The 21,137-nt window shown below is 42.9% G+C and overlaps 1 protein-coding gene across 1 annotated transcript in view; it reads left to right on the top strand.

Moving 5' to 3' along the window:
* The first annotated feature begins 7,756 nt into the window (after positions 1–7,756).
* LOC124595341 (cholinesterase 1-like) overlaps positions 7,757–21,137 on the top strand; it is a 186,080-nt gene continuing 172,699 nt past the window's right edge. The window contains exon 1 of the mRNA XM_047134054.1: positions 7,757–7,890. Coding sequence (XP_046990010.1) covers positions 7,798–7,890 — 93 coding nt within the window. The 5' untranslated portion in view covers positions 7,757–7,797. The remainder of the gene's footprint in view (positions 7,891–21,137) is intronic.

Raw genomic sequence — 21,137 nt, 5'->3', positions numbered from 1 at the left:
AAATCTCGAGGATGTATGTTATATCGCCAGCAACAACGTACTTCAAAGCTCTAGACTGTGGATCAGATGCTGATCGTCCATTAATACCGTGCTAATTTTGGCTTTCCTTTATCTGGTATAGTCAGAATTGAGCTTAGTTTCTATACACCAGCCGGCCGGTGTGGCCGTGCGGTTCTAAACACTTCAGATTGGAACCGCGTGACCGCTACGGTCGCAGGTTCGAATCCTGCCTCGGGCATGGATGTGTGTGATGTCCTTCGGTTAGTTAGGTTTAAGCAGTTCTAAGTTCTAAGGGACTGATGACCTCAGAAGTTAAGACCCATAGTACTCAGAGCCATTTCTGTATAGCATCAAAATAAGACAAATTAAAAAGAGTGTAAGAGACTGGAGCACGTATTGTAAGTTTGGGTTTCGTTGTTGTTTCTGCACTCAGTTAATGAATGTCCATAATGTTCAATGCGTGTAAATATCTGCTTCATCGATTCAGTACCACTGAAATATCTTCTGTGCTCTGAGAAAAGATAAAGTGTTTTAGAGTTTTCAAGACTTTGCAGTGCAAATAAATCTTAAAACATTTTGCGTTGCTGCTTATCAGTTGTGCATTAGAATTTAATTGTCATACACTAAAAGGTTTAAATTCAGATTTGTTACTTTATTTTTTACAGCCTGGAACGATATAACTCAACGAATTATTAGGTCTACAAGTTTGCTTCCACCACTTTTCCCTTAGTTAGAGGCTTTATTGTGAAAAGTTAATAAAAAATTTACGATTCATGGTATTGGCCGTCATTGGCCACTACTTCCTCCCATCCTTCGGACAGCATACGAATCCCGCTGCGGAAGAACTGAGCGTCTTTTGAGATGATCTGTGAATTGATCCAACTTTGCACTTGTTTTTATGACCGGAAGCTCTGGTCAGCCAGGTCATGCGCCTTTGATCGAAATAGGTGGTAGACAGCGGGAGAAATGTCTAGAGAACACGATGGCGGTATAGGACTTCCCATTTCAACGTTTCCAAGTATGTTTCCATGGCTTTTGGTACATGGGGTCCAGAACTGCAATGCTGTAAAATCACTTTTCCACACCTATCACTGTATTGGGGCTGTTTGTCTCTCAGTGCTCGGCTTAAACGCATCGAATGATTTCGATAACGATCTGCTGTGTTTGCTGACGTCGGTTTCAATTAAAAGGGTCCTATAAATCCCTTTCATTATCATTTTATTTGCTTTCCAGAGCACTTTGCGTCCTACAGAACAATTTGGGTGTTTTCGTTGCTAAATTTCGTACCATAGAAGACTACGCTATGATGCAATCTAGCTGAAACCTATTTCTTTCTACGATTTGCAAGCATCATATGGTTGTTATGATGGTTCTTTTGAGACTTGCAAATGCGTCTATAACGCCATTATAAGTCGTCCGTGTTTTTATATGTAACCCAACTCACGACTATGATTCCACAAAATGTTTATCCCTTGTTCTCCTATTCCAAAACTCTCTGGCATGCGTGAGTGAATGAATGTGGGTCTACAGTAGCAGGTTCGAATCCTGCCTCGGGCATGGATGTGTGTGTTGTCCTTAGGTTAGTTAGGTTTAAGTAGTTCTAAGTTCTAGGGGACTGATGACCTCAGAAGTTAAGTCCCATAGTGCTCAGAGTCATTTGAACCATTTTTTTGAATGTGGGTGTGTTTTATTTTGCTGTGCGGTTGTTTAGTCTGCTGCAGAGAATAAGCGGTAGTCTTACAGAATGGCCAACCGTTGCAGTTTTCAGGTAGGCAAAGAGGTTTGTTCCCTTTGTGTGAAAGTTACTGGTGTTAGGTTGGTGGCGGAAGGCCTCATCTCTGAGCTTTTCTGGCCACGGGGTCGTGTGGGGGAAGTTTTAATGTGTGATGGTCAGTCTGCTTCCAGCTCTCCGAGGATCTGCAGCCGAGGTCTCAACGAAGAAGGGTGAGTTGATTTAACCCCGTGGCGCGTTGTCTTGCAGCGAGAAGGGAGCTTTTAGTTTTTAGCCTCGCGTTTTGTCCAATACATTGTTTTGCAAGGACGCAGCAAGGAATGCAAGGCTTTTGCATACTTTCAATTTGATTCCTAATGCTGATTTCAGTCCGTAAAGAGTTTACTTATTGCTCTGATTTTGGAATATTAAATATATCCTGTCTGGATTATTCAATTGTATTTGCGGTTTGTGATTTCATGTTAAGTGTGTATGTGTGGCCCTCGTTGAGGCGATTTCTCGAAACCGAGGTTTAACTTTAAATGCAACCGTGATATTCAGATCACTCTTTTATTTTATCATTTCTCAACACAGCAGAACAAGTTCCTAGTTTCGTTGCTTGTTGGTGTTGGGGCCGTCCTTGTTGTTCTTTGAGTGAATGTTGGTCTGAATGCGAGTATTAAAACTTTCGCGTCCCCCTCTTATTACGACCGCGATTCTAAATTAAGAGATTCTGTTGTGAATCGTGTAGAGTTTCACAAGCAATCGTATGCAGTTACCAGGCAACAGCAGTTATATAGATGTCTTATATCAGTGTCTTAAGAAATAAATTTTTTTTTCATGTCTTATCCAGTGTACCAATGTTACGTCTTCTTTACCTACGCCACTTACACTATAACTTCGAAAGCCTTCCATCGCTGTGCTTGTCTTCGACGTCAAAATAACCGTTCTAGAAGCGATAAAACCAATCTCTGCACGTTTTTTCGCTAATAGGTCTCTCACACTAGGTCTTACCCAGCGTTTTATGAGCTTCAGCCGCATGTTTCTTCATATTAAAGCAGAAAATTGAAACTATGTGCACCACCACTTCCCGCTAATGTCATCTATTTCAAAACTGCGGAAGTGAAGCTGTAGACCGAACATTAAAACATCCGCTATGCACTTTTCAGGGAGTGACTTCGAGTTTTTTCAGCATTTACACGAATAAACAGTTAAAAAATCATTTGACAGTTTGTTGTGTAACTGATGGATGATTAACGACAAATTAACGCAGTTGTGCAGTAAGAGACATAACAGAAGACTAGCAGCATGCTATTTCATAAAAGACTGTTTGAAATTCCACCCTGGCTGTTTTGTCATCGCTCATTTATTTCATACAACCAGCTGATTTCGGTTATGTGGCATCTGACGTACTTACTCATATTGTAACTCTCGTGTTGTTACCAATTCTTTGACTGGATGTTAATTTGACCGTGATAGTGTGTGTAAATGCAAATAATCGGACTGTAACTCTTCACCTGAACATTTACGTACTGAATGCGTATAAAGTTATTCTAGCAGGAATCGAAGCTACAGTATGCTGTTTGAAAAGTAAAATCTGCGGTTACGCAAATAAATACAGTCGCCAGCCTAATCAGACAAGGGTAGTTTCAAGTAAATGTAGATCAAATAAAACTAACTGTTGTAGGAAATTTCAGTTACAAATCTGTTCAGTAAATGGATACGAAAACGACAGCGCACTGTAGCATGCATTAGAGAAACAGCTAGTCATGAGCATATCTGCTACGTTTTTAAGTTCAACAGAAACAAATTTCTTCACACTAACGTACACTGCCTGCTTTACGAGCTAATGTGTGAAGAATAAAGCTAATTACAACGCACCACTACTTTGCATATGAGGTGGCCTTCTAACTTCACTACTGAAAGAACGTGATTTTGGCGTACGAGGCTTGCTGAAAATTAATGTCTCGGAATTTTTATGTGAAAACTCTTAAACTTTTTAAATAAAACAGACGTTGTTAACTACTCTGCTTTCTTCATGTTCACACATTAATTTCTTAACATAGTCACCCTGACGACGAACATATTTCTCCTAGCGAGAGACCAGTTCGTTGATATTGTCATTGTGCAGCGACTGACTTTGTTGACGGAGCCACAACCCCACCTCTGCTTGCGCCGCCCCATCGCATCAAAGACGGTCACCAGATGCCGTCGCCATAGGTCACCCGATAACATCGGCCGGTCACAGAGCGAAATGATAATCAAATCAAGACCTTACGCTGCCGACAGGCTTTGATATACATCAACGGGGACAGTTGGAAATGTATGGCCCGCCCGGGATTGAAACCTGGGATCTCCTGCTTACGTGGCAGACGCTCTATCCATCTGATCCACCGAGAGCACAGAGGTTAGTGCGACTGCAGGGACTTATACCTTGCACGCTCCCCGCGAGGCCCACATTCCAAACTTAATGTCCACACACTACATTCGAAGTGCCCCTGTCCATTACACTCATTACTCGCGGCAGACAATCTTACCGAGTCCCGTAAGAGTTCGGGCAATACGTGTGCATCCGCACAGAAGAAGGAGGTCAATGGTCGGTTAGCCTTAACTATATGAAGATGGTATCTGTTCTTTCGGACATGTCTGAAGATGGATGCAGAAAAATACGAATTGAAATTTCATATGGTAAAATGTAATAAATAACTGTTTCTGTAAGCTCAGTATATTGCATTTTATAATAATATTATAATACCAGTAAATAGAATTACTTAAGTTACGAGAACAAATACATTTTACGTTTTGAGTAAAAAATAGGTTTTGCGTCATTCTACCTCACCTGTGCGGCGCTTAGATACTTCACGTGAGGCACATTGATACGAGGAGGAAATTGTATGAAACTGGTTTCACCTACTAAGAAAATTATTCTTTTATTGTGAAGAAATCGAAATCAGTCTTACATTTAACATAAAAATTCAAATTATGAGTGAAAATTAAATTTTAAATATCTTTAACGAGAATTTTTTTTTAGCGAAATTGCGAGACGAGTTGCCCACTTGAACTTAAGAAAATTGCAAGAGAATTAAAATTGCTAGTAACTGTTAGTACGCTAACAAACAATCGTTCAGAATAAACGACTTTTTAACGTAACATTCTTAATAACAACAGAAGCAACGTCTATTACACATTGTATGCACTAAAATCAACCGAAAAAGCATAGAGATATGAAGTTCGAGGAGAGCTATTTGAGAAATTTCTCTTAGTCTTCTACATTTGGGAACACAAAATAGAAGAAGATTCTGTCTTTTTCCACAACAAAGAACAATATTATGTCTTTTTCTAAGCTATGACGTTTGATAGGGACCCACAATCATCGTATTCAAACACAAACACGTTAAATGGCCAAATTCCAGGCTCTGATAAGCTACTTGTGATATTCTTTGGTGTAAAACATTCCAAGGAGGCCGATTTTGAAAGTTGAGCTATGTTATATGTGCATGAAGTGTTTCCAATGTTTTGAATGTGCCAATCATTGAAAGCTATTTTTAAGTTTGCATTTAAACGGACCAAGAAGACTGTCATCCAATGGTTTTAGCTTGTGTGACGTGTGTGGCGGTAGAGACAGGCAGAATATTCCATTGTCTCGACAGAAGTTGACTGCTCCGATCGAAAGAGGTGTTTCGTGACTGTCACACATAATAAGAACTAGAGTGTCTTTAGTGCATGAAGTGTGACGCTGATCGTTCTCAGAACATGGACGAATAATTCCATTGTTATTCAGCCGCCCCTGCTTGTTAAACCTAGGCTGGACCTCTACTTAAATGTTGATCTTCTGAATGCACACGAGGAACAACACAAACAGGAGGTAGTGCAACATCTGTTGTAGTAACTACTCCGCAAAACGTAACAGGCTTTTCCCGTTCAGCTGACACAATTTGTCCTACTTGTCTCTGTTCCTTTGCAGTCAAAAATTTAGGCGTTGGTAACACTAGTTAATTCCTGTTTCGTCAAGATTTATTACCCGATCAGGCGTAAATTTATAGTGCTTTATTACACGCTCGTAAAGGTAAAAAAACGCAGTAATTGTTGTTTTATCGAATGCAAAACTTATTGCTCCGCATGTATTTTCAGGTTTTGTGAGATTAAGTTCTTGGTTCCTTTTTCTAAATTTTGTTTCCCAATTATTTCCAGCACATGTATTTTTTCCATGATCCTGGAAAAATGCATCCCAAATGTTCAGCGTATTCTTAAGCCAATGTCAAGAGTTTCTGGATGAAAAAAAAATTCTGTAAACATCTTCTCTCGTTGTTTTGTAAATGCCTGAGCAGCAGTATATTTTGACCTGTATGTCGTAGAAGACGACGGGTGGTAATTTTCTTCGTGAGTTTCTCGAAACCTTTCAATAAAATGTTGCGAGGTTCCAGGTTTGACATCGTAATTTTTAGCTGCTTTTCGTACGGATAATATCTGAAGTGTAACTTCGGTTATGGCATCGTTTATCTTCTTCTCATCTATATTGCGTCTCTCAGTCTTTGGTTTATATATACGTACCTATTCCTTGTGAAAACGAAAAATAACTAAATCAGCTCCTCGTTCTAATAAAATATTTGTCCCGCCAGCCATTTCTTCAAATTGGGGAACAAATAGTAGTACAAGGGAGCCAAGTCTGGAAAATAGGGGGGATGTGAAACGAGTTGGAATCCTATTTCCATTAATTTTGTGACCACAACTGCTGAGGTGTGTGCTGGTGCATTGCCGTGATGGTAGAGGACTTTTTGAGGTCCAATCGCCGGCGTTTTTGTTGCAGCTCGGTTTTCAAATGATCCAATAACGATGAATAATATTCACCTGTAATACTTTTACCCTTTTCCAGATAGTCGATGAGGATTATCCCTTGCGAATCCCAAAAGACAGTCGCCATAACCTTTCCGGCCAAAGGACTGGTCTTCGCCTTTTTTGGTGCAGATTCTCACTTCGTAACCCATTGTTTAGATTGTGGTTTGGTCTCAGGAGTATAGTAATGTATCCATATTTCATCCATAGCGACGAAACGACGCTTAAAGTCCTGCGGATTCTTCCTGAACAGCTGCAAATCATCCTTGCAACACTTCGCACGATCCCGTTTTTGGTCAAGCGTGAGCAATGGCGGAACCCATCTTGCAGATAACTTCCTCATGTCCAAATGTTTATGCAGAATATTATGCACCCGTTCATTCCAGGCGCTCACAACACTAGCTATCTCACGCACCTTAACTCTTCTGTCATCCATCACGATATCATGGATTTTAGCAATTATTTCTGGAGTCGTAACCTCGACAGGGCGTCCAGAACGGTCAGCATCACTTGTGCTCATATGGTCACTCTGAAAATTTTGTAACCACTTATAATCTGTTCTAATCGAAGGTGCAGAGTCACAGTAGTGTTTATCAAACTTCTCTGTAGTCTCCTGAGGCGTTTTGCCTTTCATAGAGTAATGTTTAATCACCACACGAAATTCTTCTTCGTCCATTTTTTGATAATCACTAGACTTCCTTGATTCACACGAATGCCAAACACAAATAAATAGACCAATATGGCTGAAACTTGGTGTGCGTTATTTCCAAAGATGCTACTAACTAAATATGACCTCGATACGTGCCGGTGGTGCCATCTCTCGGACTTTGCACGGACTTTTCAAACGCCCCTGGTAGTCCCATCCGATGGTGCTGAAAGCAATAGTTGCCACCCAGCACGTCACTATGGCCAATGGACGACATGAGGAGGAGCGATACTGCAAACATTCAGCTCGCTTGTAACCGCCCGGAGCCGCTTCCCACCTGACACTCGTGCGCACGCAGGTCACGCACGCTGCACTGCCAGCTGTCTAGCCGTGGCCTGAAATTTCGCGTATGGCAGCTGCAGAGGCCCGACTGCTGCTCGCCGCAAACTGTTGCGCAACAGGTGGCGCCGTCGGTGCAAGGTCGCGCCGGCACGCTCTCTACAAGTACAGGACACAGGCGCCCGCTGGCTGGCTGGCCTGCCTGCCCCCAGCCGCTGCCTACTGTACTGTACCTCAGCTCTGCCGGGTACTTGCGCGCACAACACACATGTTCGCCGGGCGCGCGGTGCGGCTGGCCGGACTGGTGGTAGGAACGGCGCTAGCACTGGTTGCCGTGGTGTTCACCTCGCGCCGTTTGCAGGTACTGCCGCCGTCTGTCTCTTCTCTGATAATTATTATTCACCTAGGCGAGTCATTTATTACAAAACAATCGCTTCGTCACTTTGTTGCTAACGCCAGGTACATGAGTTGGATAAAAAGTTGTGGCAACACTGCCATAACATGAAGGATGTGTGACACATGGCATACCCGTTGTCTGTAGCTGACAGCGGGAGGACAGTTGCAGTGCAGAGAGTGGCGACGGCTGTGTTTGAGTCTGTTGCAGTCTGCGGAAGGCCAGTTCAACTACCCTAACAGTGTGCTAAGGAGACACGAATAACGTGCGTCTATCAAGAGTGAACTCGCACGTAGTCGGAGCGCACAACGATTCCCTCCGGCACTGCATCCATCACCGAGCGAGATGCCGCAGTCGCTAGCATACTGGACTCGCATTCGGGAGGACGACGGTTCAATCCCGCGTCCGGCCATCCTGATTTAGTTTTTCCGTGATTTCCCTAAATCGCTCCAGGCAAACGCCGGCATTGTTCCTTTGAAAGAGCTCTGCCGACTTCCTTCCCTCATGACCTCGTTGCCTGGACTCGTCCCCTAAACAACCCAACCCACTGCATCCATCATCCACCGTGACAGTGGTAGCATGTGTGGGAGATAATGGAACATCCTTGCGTACGATTAGGACGTGTTTGCCAAAATGAAAGAACCTCTTCGTGGCAAGCGCTACAACACAAGAGAAGGCAACAACCGTGCCATAGGGCGGTCCTTGCGAGACATCGACAGAGACGCGTACGCTGACAGTGTACGACAAAAAAAAGGTTCAAATGGCTCTGAGCACTATGGGACTTAACATCTGAGGTCATCAGTCCCCTAGAACTTAGAACTACTTTATACCTAACTAACCTAAGGACATCACACACATCCATGCCCGAGGCAGCATTCGAACCTGCGACCGTAGCAGTCACGCGGTTCCAAACTGAAGCGCCTAGAACCGCTCGGTCACCGCGTCCGACCAGTGTACGACACCTAGCATCTGTGTGGGAGAAGGTGATCGAGATGTGGGGCGATTTCATTGACGGCATGTAATACGGGGAACGTCTGTGAGTAAAATCTAGTATGAATTATATCCGTGTTGCCACTACCTTTTATCCAACCCATGTGTTATCGAAGCCGTTTTAGATAGTTCTGTTTTCCACTTAATGAGCTGTAAGTTTTCACTAAGTGACTTTAACTTCCATAAGGTACGTCCACGCGACGCCTTTTTTGGGTTCTACCTCTATGTACGCGCATAAATTTCCAACAGCGTAATTACGCATGCGCATGAGTAATTTCGTAGAAATGAAGGCTGTGCTACGGCAGGTGAAGGACAGGGATAGCGAGAGGAATTTCTGTGTGTATGATAATTCCCTTCCCTTGATAATTTCCTTACTGCTTGCCTCCTCTGTGTTACCACAGATGACGTGTCACTGTCTCATTTCTACTAAGACTGCAGTACACGCAAGGTGCTTAGTTGCTTCCACCGACCTGAGTTCCAGAATGATGTCACCTACATGCAGTCTTCTATAGTTGTTGTTGCCTGTGCAGAAAACAGTACGGAGGACGTGAATCCGCTACCTTGAGGCTCAGCGCGCCAAAATGATAAACATCCGTTACTAATATAAGAAAAAAAGATGGTTCAAATGGCTCTTAGCGAGGAACTGGTACTGTATAAATAATTAAATGTATATCTTTTTGTTTAAGCGGTAAGCCACGCGCTTTTCACTAGCAGAATAGAGAAACTGCACAACTGTAGACCACTTTATGAATTACAAATATTTCCATTATTCACACTTTCACAGAGAGTAAAAGAAGAAGTGAACTACATGTTGCGTAATTACTATCAGACTGGTGCTCAATTATACGTCCAAAAACCAGACATTGCTAATTATGTCTTAACTGATACTAACCACTACAGACAACATGTCTGTCTTCCGAGACTGCCGATCGAGCTCTGATACGACGGCCGAACCAACTCGCCCTCCATCCAAGTTAGCGCGACCGGAAGATTTCGAAAGTGCTTCTTCTGCCTTTCCGTTTAGCAATTGTTTATTGTTCCGTTGGTAATTAACACTTCTAAAGTAGTGGAATGATTAACTGCTATTGAACGGTGCATTTATACGAAATGCAAGTAAATTCACTGTTTAATTTTTCTTATATTAATAATGGATGTTTATCATTCTGGCACGCTACTTCCAAACACAGCAGCCAATCGCGGAGGAGGACCACAATTTAGGCGGTTTTTCTCACGATACATGTACCGAATAAACCATCTGTCACCAGTACCTCACAACAAATTACGTCGTCTTCCCACTGAAGCTTTTTGAACTCCTTTAATAAAACCTTCTTGTAGTTGAATATGAGCTGTAAAGCCAGAACTGAAAGTATTACAGTGGGTATAGCTCAGTGATACTCGCCTTCGGTGGGAATAAAAAATGGTTCAAATGGCTCTAAGCAATATGGGACTTAACATCTGAGGTCATCAGTCCCCTAGACTTAGAACTACTTAAACCTAACTAACCTAAGGACATCACACACATCCATGGCCGACGCAGGATCCGAACCTGCGACCGTAGCAGCAGCACGGTTCCAGACTGAAGCGCCTACAATCGCTCGGCCATAGCGGCCGGCAGTGGGAATCCATTTTAGCAGACGACAGGCAGCTGGGGGCCCTGTGTGTTTCGTTGCGTAGCGCGTTGTCGTTATGCTGTCAAGCGATTTATAATGTGCAATAATGTCCGTTGACTCCCAAACAAGCACATTTAAGTTCACAGATGATTACAGAGGAAAAACGTCGTATGGAATGTCGCTTCTGAAGACAATTGAGATGCGTTGCCCTGGAGAAAAGTATTAGATAAATCGGCTGTGATCATATTACTGTAAATAATAAGAAACCGTAAGTTTCCAAGTAGGAAAACAAAGAACAATAAGCCAGGAATTTATGAAAAATATGTATGAAAACCGTGGACGAATATTGATGCAATGATGATTTAAAATTACAACAACTGAGCAGCCTGACACCTGAACAAAGGAGGTGATAGGGTGTGTGTAGTTCCTCAACAAACTACTAGAAACAGAAATGAAGCGCATTGATGGCGCAAAAAATACAAAATTGAAAACACAGCCCCCACTCTAGTGGGTACTGACGGCTATGAAATTTCCAGATTTGTCGAGTCCGAGGATGTTAATCTACATATCATCTTTTATGATTAAACTTATGTAAACAAGTAGAATGCAAATGACTCATTGAAAGTTAACTAAAAAATGGTTCAAATGGCTCTGAGCACTATGGGACTTAACTTCTGAGGTCATCAGTCCCCTAGAACTTAAAACTACTTGAACCTTACTAACCTGAGGACATCACACACAACCATGCCCGAGGCAGGATTCGAACCTGCGACCGTAGCGGTCACGCGGTTCCAGACTGTAGCGCCTAGAACCGTTCGGCCACTCCGGCCGGCGAAAGTTAACTAACTTTCACTATTAAAAACCTCCCTCAAGTATTTTACAGTTTCAGGAATAATCACGGAAATGCTTTGTTTTGAAATGCGGAATAAGGAGTTCGAACCGGTATATAAATCGCTGGTTGCTAGTTAACCAAATGTTATTGGCAGCCCCATCACTGCGGTTCCCAATTGGCAGATCTAAAATCTCGCTGTGACATCGTTCTGAAATTTGCAGACGAAACGTTGTCGTCACTCTCTGGTTCTCTATTATTTAGATACTTCTTTACCTATTGTCGCTTTGGAGTTTTCTTTCTCTGTCGCCTTTTCATCACATTAAACGCGACACTAGCTCCCAAGCAAGGAAGTAGGATTCACAGCAGACTGCTTGCGCATTGAGGCAACGTGTACACACGACAATGGCGATGCGTACGTGCATTCTCTCCACAAATTTTTGTGCATGCACTTTTATTCGCGTGCGTCTGCGATTGTGGACGACGAAAGAGGCATCGTGTTGACATACCTTTCGATATCAATGTTAATTACAGATATATAGTTACCTAATTCGTATTTTTAAATGGAAGTAGAGTACTTTCCGCCGCTAATAGCTTGTACCTCAGCGACGGACGTCATTTCACTCTCCGAAATCCGACAACTAGTTCGGACATATTACAGTATATACAACTGAGGATTTTTCTGTTTCAACATCAGATATATTGCTGTCTCACGCGGAAGTTCATGAGCCATTGGCAGATTAGAATAACTCCAGACATGTTCTAGTAGAAAACTTCCTGGTAGGTTAAAACTGTGTGCTGGACCGAGACTCGAACTCGGGGTCTTTACCTTTCGCGGGAAGGTCCTCTACCGGCTGTGCTAGTTGTGCAAGGTCCGCAGAAAATCTTCTGTGAAGTTTGGAAGGTGGGAGACGAGGTGCTAGCCGAAATGAAGCTGTCAGGAGCGAGTACAAGGTCGTGCTTGGGTACCTCAGTCGGTAGAGCACTTTCCCGCGAAAGGTAAAGGTTCCGAGGCCGAGTCTCGGTCCGGTACACAGTTTTAACCTGGCAGGAGGTTTCATATCAGCGCACACTCCGCTGCAGAGTGAAAATCTCATTCTGGATGTTGTAGGAGAATGGGCAAACAGAAGCCACCAGTGAGCTACCGGAAGTTGAGAACAGAAGCTCTAAAAGTGAGGTATTTATAATATGCTGTTCATTAGGATAATGTTGCTAAAAAATAGAATACTTGCCTCTCGCAACAAGGGAGACTGCAAGGAAAGAGAGAAAAGTAATATCAACTAATGCCTTCACAAGAAGGGCTGCGTGCCAAGTCTAGGAAGTTCTAGGAATTTCTTGACGTAGCCGTATGTACAGTCAGTAAACAGATCCAGCCCTGTCATTCAGTCTCTCGTTGATCTGTATGCTTTTGGAAATTATGACAGTAGGCAGAAAGCAGAAACATTAAATTCCGCATTCGAAAACGTCGTACACCGTACTACTGTTTGACTGCTACACAGACTCAGAAATGAGAGACATTGATATAAGCAGTACCAGTGTTGCAAAACAATTAAAATTATCTAAAGCGAAAAAGGCAGGAGCCTCGGACACAATCCCAGTTGTACTTTCATTGAATAAGCTTCAAAATTAGGTGCTTTGGAGGATCGTGTTTACAGGAAATCTCTTTGTCCAGTATTTTAATCCTCGTGACGGAAAAGAACGGTGTAAGTCACTCTTTGTTACAAGAAAAGGGTAAAATGTCGGATACGCAACACGCTAACGTTTACCTGTTACAGTATCTAAAGAAAATTCTGCCCCATACAGTGTGACGTTCCGGAAAGAAAAATCTTTTCTCACAGAGTCAGCATTGAGTCAGAAAAAAATTGTTCGCATGAAACAGAGCTTACATCATTCTTACACAATATTTCGCAAATACTAGATGCCGGTGAACAACTGGTTTTCCTCTTTTTGTATTACAAAATCTCATCTGACGATCTACCACATCCTCGGCTAATAACGGATATGCTGTTGTTAAAGGTACTCGTATCTTCACAGATGTGCGATTGGATCGAAGGATTTTTCGCAAATTATAATTAGCAGAATTTTCGCAAATAATAACTACTACGTTATACTGAACAAAGAATGCACAAGAAAAGCGAAAGTAGCTCCTGGCCTGCCCACAGGCAGTGTAATAGGACTTCTAATGTTCTCTGTGTACGTAAATTTTATCAACTAGGATTAGACTTCTGACTGACTGTCGTGGTATGTAGAAGAATGTTGGGCACTAGTCGTCGGCTTTGAACAGTGACATAGGAAACTTGCAACAAAGCAATATAGTGACTATAACGTGATGTTCCCGGAGATTTTCTCGAACGGCCTAAGCTATGGATCAATCTGTCACCAGAACCAGGTTTTTTCGGTGTAACATACGTTGGCTTCGGGAGCTCACAACCAAACTATCGCCTTCCAGCGTAACCCAGATCTCGGGCAAAGCTGCAGATCGCTCTGTCACCACAAGCAAGTTTTTTTAGTAACAGATTAGTTGATTTCGCCATTTCATAACCAATTTTGCCCTCCAGCCTAACCTATACCTCGGGATAACCACACCAAATTTTTTTAGTCACCACAACCACCTTATTTAGCACTTTGTTTTTGTTTTGTTTTAGCGACATACTGAGAACATATGCACCAAAAGCTGACGTAACAGCAGTCGTTAACATTACGTCACCGGCCAAAGCCGACGATTCGTATCCACCATTCCTCTTGACCCCTATCGTGCTGTCGACAAGGAAGTGTCGTTGTTGGACGATCGTAAGAGTTGGGTTGGGTTGTTCGGGGAAGGAGACCAGACAGCGAGGTCATCGGTCCGATCGTAAGCAAACTAACATAAACTTGGGCAAAGTTTACTCGTGCTGTGATGAATGGCAGCTCTCCTTACATGCAAGACAATGCCTACCACAAAGAAAAAGAATTACGTGGAACCTGATTGTATGGTTAGTGGCGAGGATCTAGAGCAGGTGACCCTGTGCCTCTGGCAGGACTGCCACCCCCTCTCCACCTCATCGCATTTTCCTTACCGGCAGCTGTAGCAGGCATCTGGTTTTTCAGGTTAAACGCTTCTCGCTATTCCTGCATTTCTGCGTATTGTTTACTTTGAGCTGTTGTACTGCCTCTGTTGTTCGCGGAATTTATTCACGGAGCAGGTCTGGCCATCTTGTGGTCCTGCGACAGTGTGTCTGATTTCCCAGAGACGCTATGACGCTATTTCCAGACTGCCTCGGCAATTCTTGGAAAAGTGGAGCTGTCTGTTTGAATCGATCACGCAAGTACGGGCTTCCCGCCCGTGTATGCAACTCGCGCGTCGGAAAGCCTCTTGGTAGATGCAAGGCAAGTCTGACGATCCTCTCTTGTATACCTTGTAGCCGACGAACATGACGATCCCCGGCTTTCCCCCACATATTCCAGCACTGACCAGATCAGGGCTACCAGGTGTAGAAATATGAAACCGGAATTTAATTGCAATAACTACACGTCTGTTGTTTGAATCCGATAAACAATGACTTATTCAAAATAATTTCTATTGCTATTTATACATTTCCTCAACCTCTCCGGCAGGTTATGAATGCCACGTCAAAAAGAAAAAGAAAAAAACAGTTCTTATTTTAAAAAAGCGAACTAGTCAGCGAGCCGTTTTGGCACATTTTCATACGAATTGAAGCGTTGTTCAGCGACAGCGTGACCCAGTGATGCAAATAGATAATAATCGGATGGAGCCAAGTCTGGACAATAAGCTGCATGCCACTGTATTTCTCAATTGAACGCCTAGATCGTTCCCCTGCCCCGCTTTGCTGTGTGTGATGGGGCGGTATCATGGAACAAAATGACTTTGCGTTGCCTTTTTCCGTATTCCGGTTGTTTTTCACGTAATGATCGATGTAAATCGATCATTTGCTGTTGGTAGCGATCAGTGTTAACGGTTTCACCACGTTTTAGCAACTCATAATAGATGGCACTCTTCTCATCCCACCAAACACAGAAAATTGTCTTCTTTTCAAAGCGATTTTGTCTTGCAGTGGATGTCGATGGTTTACCTAGACTCACCTATGATTTACGACGCTTAGGATTCTCAAAATATATCCATTTTTCATCGCATGACGCTATTCGATGGAGAAACGACTTTCTCTTGTATCTGGCGATCAGAATTTCACAAGTGGTCTTTTGATTTGCTTGGTGTCTTTCATTCAGTTCATGCGGAACCCATTTTCCCACTTTCTGCACCTTTTCCATCGCTTTGAACCGGAGAGAAACGGTTTTCTGCATCACATCCATTTGTTCCGCAAATTCCTGTTGAGTTTGAGTATCATCTTCATCAAATAAGGTTTGCAATTCGTTGTCTTCTCGCGTCAAAATCACCACTTTTGAATTTTTTGAACCACTCGAAACAATCTTTTTTTCCCCAAGAGCATGTTTGCTGAAAGCTTCGACATGCATTCGATGAGTGCAGCAGTTTTCTTGAAATGGTAACAGAAAACCAATGCTGTTCGCAAATCGTAGTTTGTAGGCACAAAACTCGACATGTTTAGGGGTTTGAAACAGATACAGATGTATCGAACCTGGGTTACTGTGTTTTGATATTCGTCGTGAGCCGTTACAGGAAGCAGATGGCGCTGCAGGCGTGGTCTCACGTGTCCTACATTGACGGTTAGCACCATGTTCAGGGAAATTACGGTTTCATTCTTCTGCACCTGGTAGATATAGCGTTATGGCGCGGTGTGCGGAAAGAGTCAATATTGGATTTAAAAGTCGGTTCAGCACTTTCAGACGACCTTACGCATTCCCTCTGACCTCTTCTATATGTGGCTTCCATGTAATACGCCTATCAAGTACTAAACCAAGGTACTTTGTAGTGGGAGACCGTGGGATTGGACCTCCCACGATCCGCACCAGAATGAGATCCACAGGCACTTTATGCCGTTTTACGATCACTGCCCGGCTTTGAGTGGCGTTAAATTTTAGACGCCACTTGGTCACCCGTTCTCTTCCCTGTAAAACAACCTGTCTGCGACGTTTTTCTCCTTTTAGAATTGTTTTAACTTTATAAGTTGGTTTAATGAGAATGTAGCTGATTGAAAAGTATTGCTTGAACTACATCGAAGAAAAATATGTGCACCACAAATCATATGTATCATTGTAGTAAATAAGTTGTAAATTGCATGAGCTGCCCCAAAAAAGCTGAAAATATTATAAAATCTGTATATTATTATTTATGGCAGCTCTGTGCATGGAAACACCTAATTGTATTTGCTGCTCATAAATTATTAGCAGTGCATAGTTTATTAATTAGAAACGGAAAAATAGCTATAAGTAAGAGCTGAGAAACTATCACGTAGAAGGAATTGAGTGTTTATTATAATTTTATGTTACCTTTCCTTGGTTTTGAACGAAGTGAAGTCATTGACTGTGAATGAAGTCAAATTTAGCAGTTATGTCGTTTTCTATCGACGAGTTAGCTAAAGTAGACAGTCAGCTTTCACCAATACCCAACCTTACTAATTTTTATTATTTTTAATTTGCAGAAACTGCGTTCAGTCGCATACATTGTCATAAACATCCTTGAAGCAATTTCGAGGTTCGGATAAGCAATGGCTTCACCCACACTCTGAAATGCAGTTACGTCGCTGGGTTCCTCTCGTCGCCTTGTTGCTGGCACATCGCTGACGCGGCTCAGCGATGATAAATTAAACGCACTAACTGGCAGCACATTTAACCTGCAATATGTGCTGCTCGTATGGACGCTGTCCAATCGGATACGCGCATACGAACGGCACATGCCGCATGGGACAACTAGCAGACACAGCGAACCCGCCCAACTAGTGAGATTTCGTTATAAGAATTATTTGGGTTAAACGCTTAGCGGAGCGATTGTCAAATAAACTGAAAATTTTCAATTCTTTAGTGTGCGTTAGTTTCATTTGCGCTAGAATAACGAAAAAATAGCTAACAGGTGAGTTAAGGCCAACTTCCAGTGGTCTTGCAACACCAGGTACTAGGGCAACGCAACCGATGGTCTATCATGGGTATTACTGTAAACTCCTGCAATGTTATTAATCAGCCACACAAGAATTATTGTTGAATTATTTATTAAGGCAGCCGATCATACAAACCGAATTTTGAGCGCAGCAAAAGTAATGTATTATCTGAAAAAAATCTTTACAAATATGCAGTCAGATATTGATATGTGCTGTAAAGAGTGGCAACTTCTTTTAAACAGTAATGTAAAATTGTGAAATTTACAGGACGAAAAAATGTAGTATCGTATGAGTACATTATGCGTGAGACACAACTAAAATCAGTCAACTTATGGTACTAATATCACAGAGTTCCAATTTGTTGGTGTATGAAATTGGATTATCTTACGTGCTCAGCACTAGGTAAGTCAAGTAACACACCTTGGTTCATCAATAGGACACTTGGAAAACAGCAACAAGTCTGCAAAGGAGACTGCTTACTAAACATATAGAGGGTATCCCCCTCACAAAAAGGGCCAAGGTTTAGGGACGGTTTCCTTATGCCAAAACCAGAAAAAAATGTCGGTGGACATGGTCTCTAAAATGCATACTTTAAGAGCTATGAGCACTTGTTCATCGTCGATACTGTGGACATACCTCTTCCACTGCACGGACTTCGCTTTCCATATTATGGGAGGAGGTAGTATAGACCAAACCAAATCCTTAAAGATTGGCTCTAAGATGCACACTTTAAAGCCGGCCGGTGTGGCCGTGCGGTTCTAGGCGCTTCAGTCTGGAACCGCGTGACCGCTATGGTCGCAGGTTCGAATCCTGCCTCGGACATGGATGTATGTGATGTCCTTAGGTTAGTTAGGTTTAAGTAGTTCTAAGTTCTAGGGGACTGATGACCTGAGAAGTTAAGACCACAGATGTTAAGTCCCATAGTGCTCAGAGCAATTTTTTTGCACACTTTAATAGCTATGAACACTTGTTCATCTTCACTAGTGTGAAAGAAATCTCTTCCACTGAGAAAGCACCCGTATCTGTTAGGGTACGCATTTTATGGTCCATGTTTACTCCAAATTTTTTTCTTGTTTTGTTCCATATTGCCTCCTCCCAAAATATGGAAAGCAAAGAGCTTGAAGTAGAAAAGATGTATTTGATATTATCGAAGATGAACAGATGCTCAAAGCTCATAAGGTATTCCCATATTTACTACACTTTTTTTCTTGTTTAGGCTTAACTAAGTGTCCCTAAAGATTCTCGGTGTTTTTTCGGACATCCTGTATACAGATGGGCAACACGAATCGTCAGGGATTTGTTACATCCATGGGAGAGCATCACAGAGATGTTGGAAAAGCCTGACCTGGCAGGCGCTACAAGATAACGAAAGCTATCCCGCGCAAGCGTATTTACAAAGTTTTGAGTTTCTAGTCAGAAATATAGAAGTCACATAACTTATGCACATACGTGGATGTAACATTTTTGGGACATCTTGTGGATTGATCACACAACCTCAGTTGCAGCTAATCAAGACAGCACACTATGGTTCGTTGGCTGGATACTAAGAAAATGCTGTCAGTCCCATAATGGAGACTGCTTAGAAATGATGTGAGATCCCATCTTAAAATATTGCCGAAGTGTGTAGGACGAATTCCAGATATCATTAACAGAGGTATACAAAGAAAGGAACACAAATGGTCAGAGGTTTATTTCACTAACTGGGGAGCGTTACGCTAATTTTGAAAACTCATAATTACCAGATATATGCCAGATGCGTCCTGTTGACATGTGTTCTGGTATTCCACCTTGTGAGGAAGGTTAACTGGCGAATCCAGTTATATTCGAACCCTTACGTATCGCTCCTGTAGAGACAGTGAAGACGAGATTAGAGGAACTGCAGCACGCAGTCATTCGTCCTGAGCTCCAAACGCGACTGGAATGCGAAGAATCCGTAACGTCTGGTAGCACGCTGAGTACCCTCTGCCACGCACTCACAGTGGTTTGCAGTTCTCTGCCTTTTGCATTTGAGTCAAGTCGTGGTAGGCATCCACCTGTCATTGATTTCGTTAGGGAGTCAAAGTGTGCATGTCAAAATTTCCACATACCTTTCTCTTAATCAAAACGTTATGTAGAATGTCTTGAACGACTGAATCAAAGATGTTAGTCCACTGGTATTTGTGACACGGCAGTGTTGATACACTAGGGTCGCATGTCAGATACTTAAGACTACCTGACTACAACTGACTGGCTGAATGCACATCTGTTATTTTTCAGATGTTGGTTCAAGCTGGCACCGTATTTACCGCGCTGATGTCGCTTATACGCTGTGAATAAAACCAGTCGTGGTTTTGGACGGACAGTGTACTCTCCATATGCTTTGCTTTCTTCTTCCGCCGTCGCATCTCGCTCTAGCCCTCATGCCGCAGAAATCGGCAACACGCCGGAAGCATTTAGTTACGTAGGGTATTTTCTTCAACGCCAGCTAATTGACCTCTGAGATCGTACAATGCGTTCAACATGAACGTGCTGTAAAGGCGGCAGCTGTCTGATCCAACCCCAGTGTTGCCACGTAATCACGTTAGCGACAGACGTCTGTTCAGCAACTTTCTTAGGGTGCTACTGGGACAAAATAGTACAGTATAAATAACCGTACAATACAGGTGTGGGACGACGGAATGGATTAGTCTTGTTAGCAACGGACAGAAACACACCTCTCCTGGTTGATTCTTAAACCATATTCCTTGCACGTTTTTGCCGGCCAGAGTGGCCGAGCGGTTCTAGGCGCTTCAGTCTGGACCCGCGCGACCGCTACGGACTCGTAGGATCGAAAGCTGCCTCGGGCATGGATGTGTGTGACGTCCTTACGTTAGTTAGGTTTAAGTAGTTCTAAGTCTAGGGGGCTGATGACCTCAGATGTTAAGTCCCATAGCGCTTAGAGCCATTTGACGACTTTCGAAATGGAATGTGCAAAACTTCTAACCCCAATTGTCATTCCGCGTTCAAAGAATGTTAGTCCCCGTCGTGTGGCCATAATCAGGTCAGACACCTTTTCACATGACTCACCTGAGAACAGGTGACTTCTCCGCCAACGCACTGCCCTTTCATACCTTGTGTACGCGATACAACAGCCATCTGTATATGCGCATATCGCTACCCCACGACTTTTGTCACCTCAGTGTGTGGTTATCAGAATGTTTATATACATCAGCAATTCTCAACTTACGGGGCGCACCCCTCTCACACCCCCAACCCCCTAGGGGAGCTTGATAACAATAAATGGCTCTGAGCACTATGGGACTTAACATCTGTGGTCATCAGTCCCCTAGAACTTAGAACTACTTAAACCTATCTAACCTAAGGACATCACACACATCCATGCCCGAGGCAGGATTCGAACCTCCGACCGTAGCGGTCACGCGGTTCCAGACTGAAGCGTCTAGAACCGCACGGCCACACCGGCCGGCGCTTGATAACAGTAGTTGGGGGGGGGGGGGGGGGGGGGGGGAGCGGAGAGAGGTGGGGGCAGCGAGCTTTTTGGATGCAAAGTATATGAATTCAAGAATGTATTAATTTACTAAAAGGAAACTAAGCAAAATAATTGATGGTATAATGAAAATTTAAAATTCAGGTTTACACTAATAGAGTGCACTTATAAACAGGATTGTGCCAGTAGTGAACAATACAGTTAATAAGTAGCTTTTTAATACCAAATGGAAAAGAAGTTTAGTAGTTATTAGTGACTTCCTTGCACCTAGCTTGCAGAGCTCAAAACTAAAATTTCTGTTCCGACGCTGA

This window comes from Schistocerca americana, chromosome 2 (genome assembly GCF_021461395.2).
Source record: "Schistocerca americana isolate TAMUIC-IGC-003095 chromosome 2, iqSchAmer2.1, whole genome shotgun sequence".
NCBI classification, from domain to species: domain Eukaryota; kingdom Metazoa; phylum Arthropoda; class Insecta; order Orthoptera; family Acrididae; genus Schistocerca; species Schistocerca americana.
This window is presented reverse-complemented; position numbering and strand designations above follow the sequence as displayed.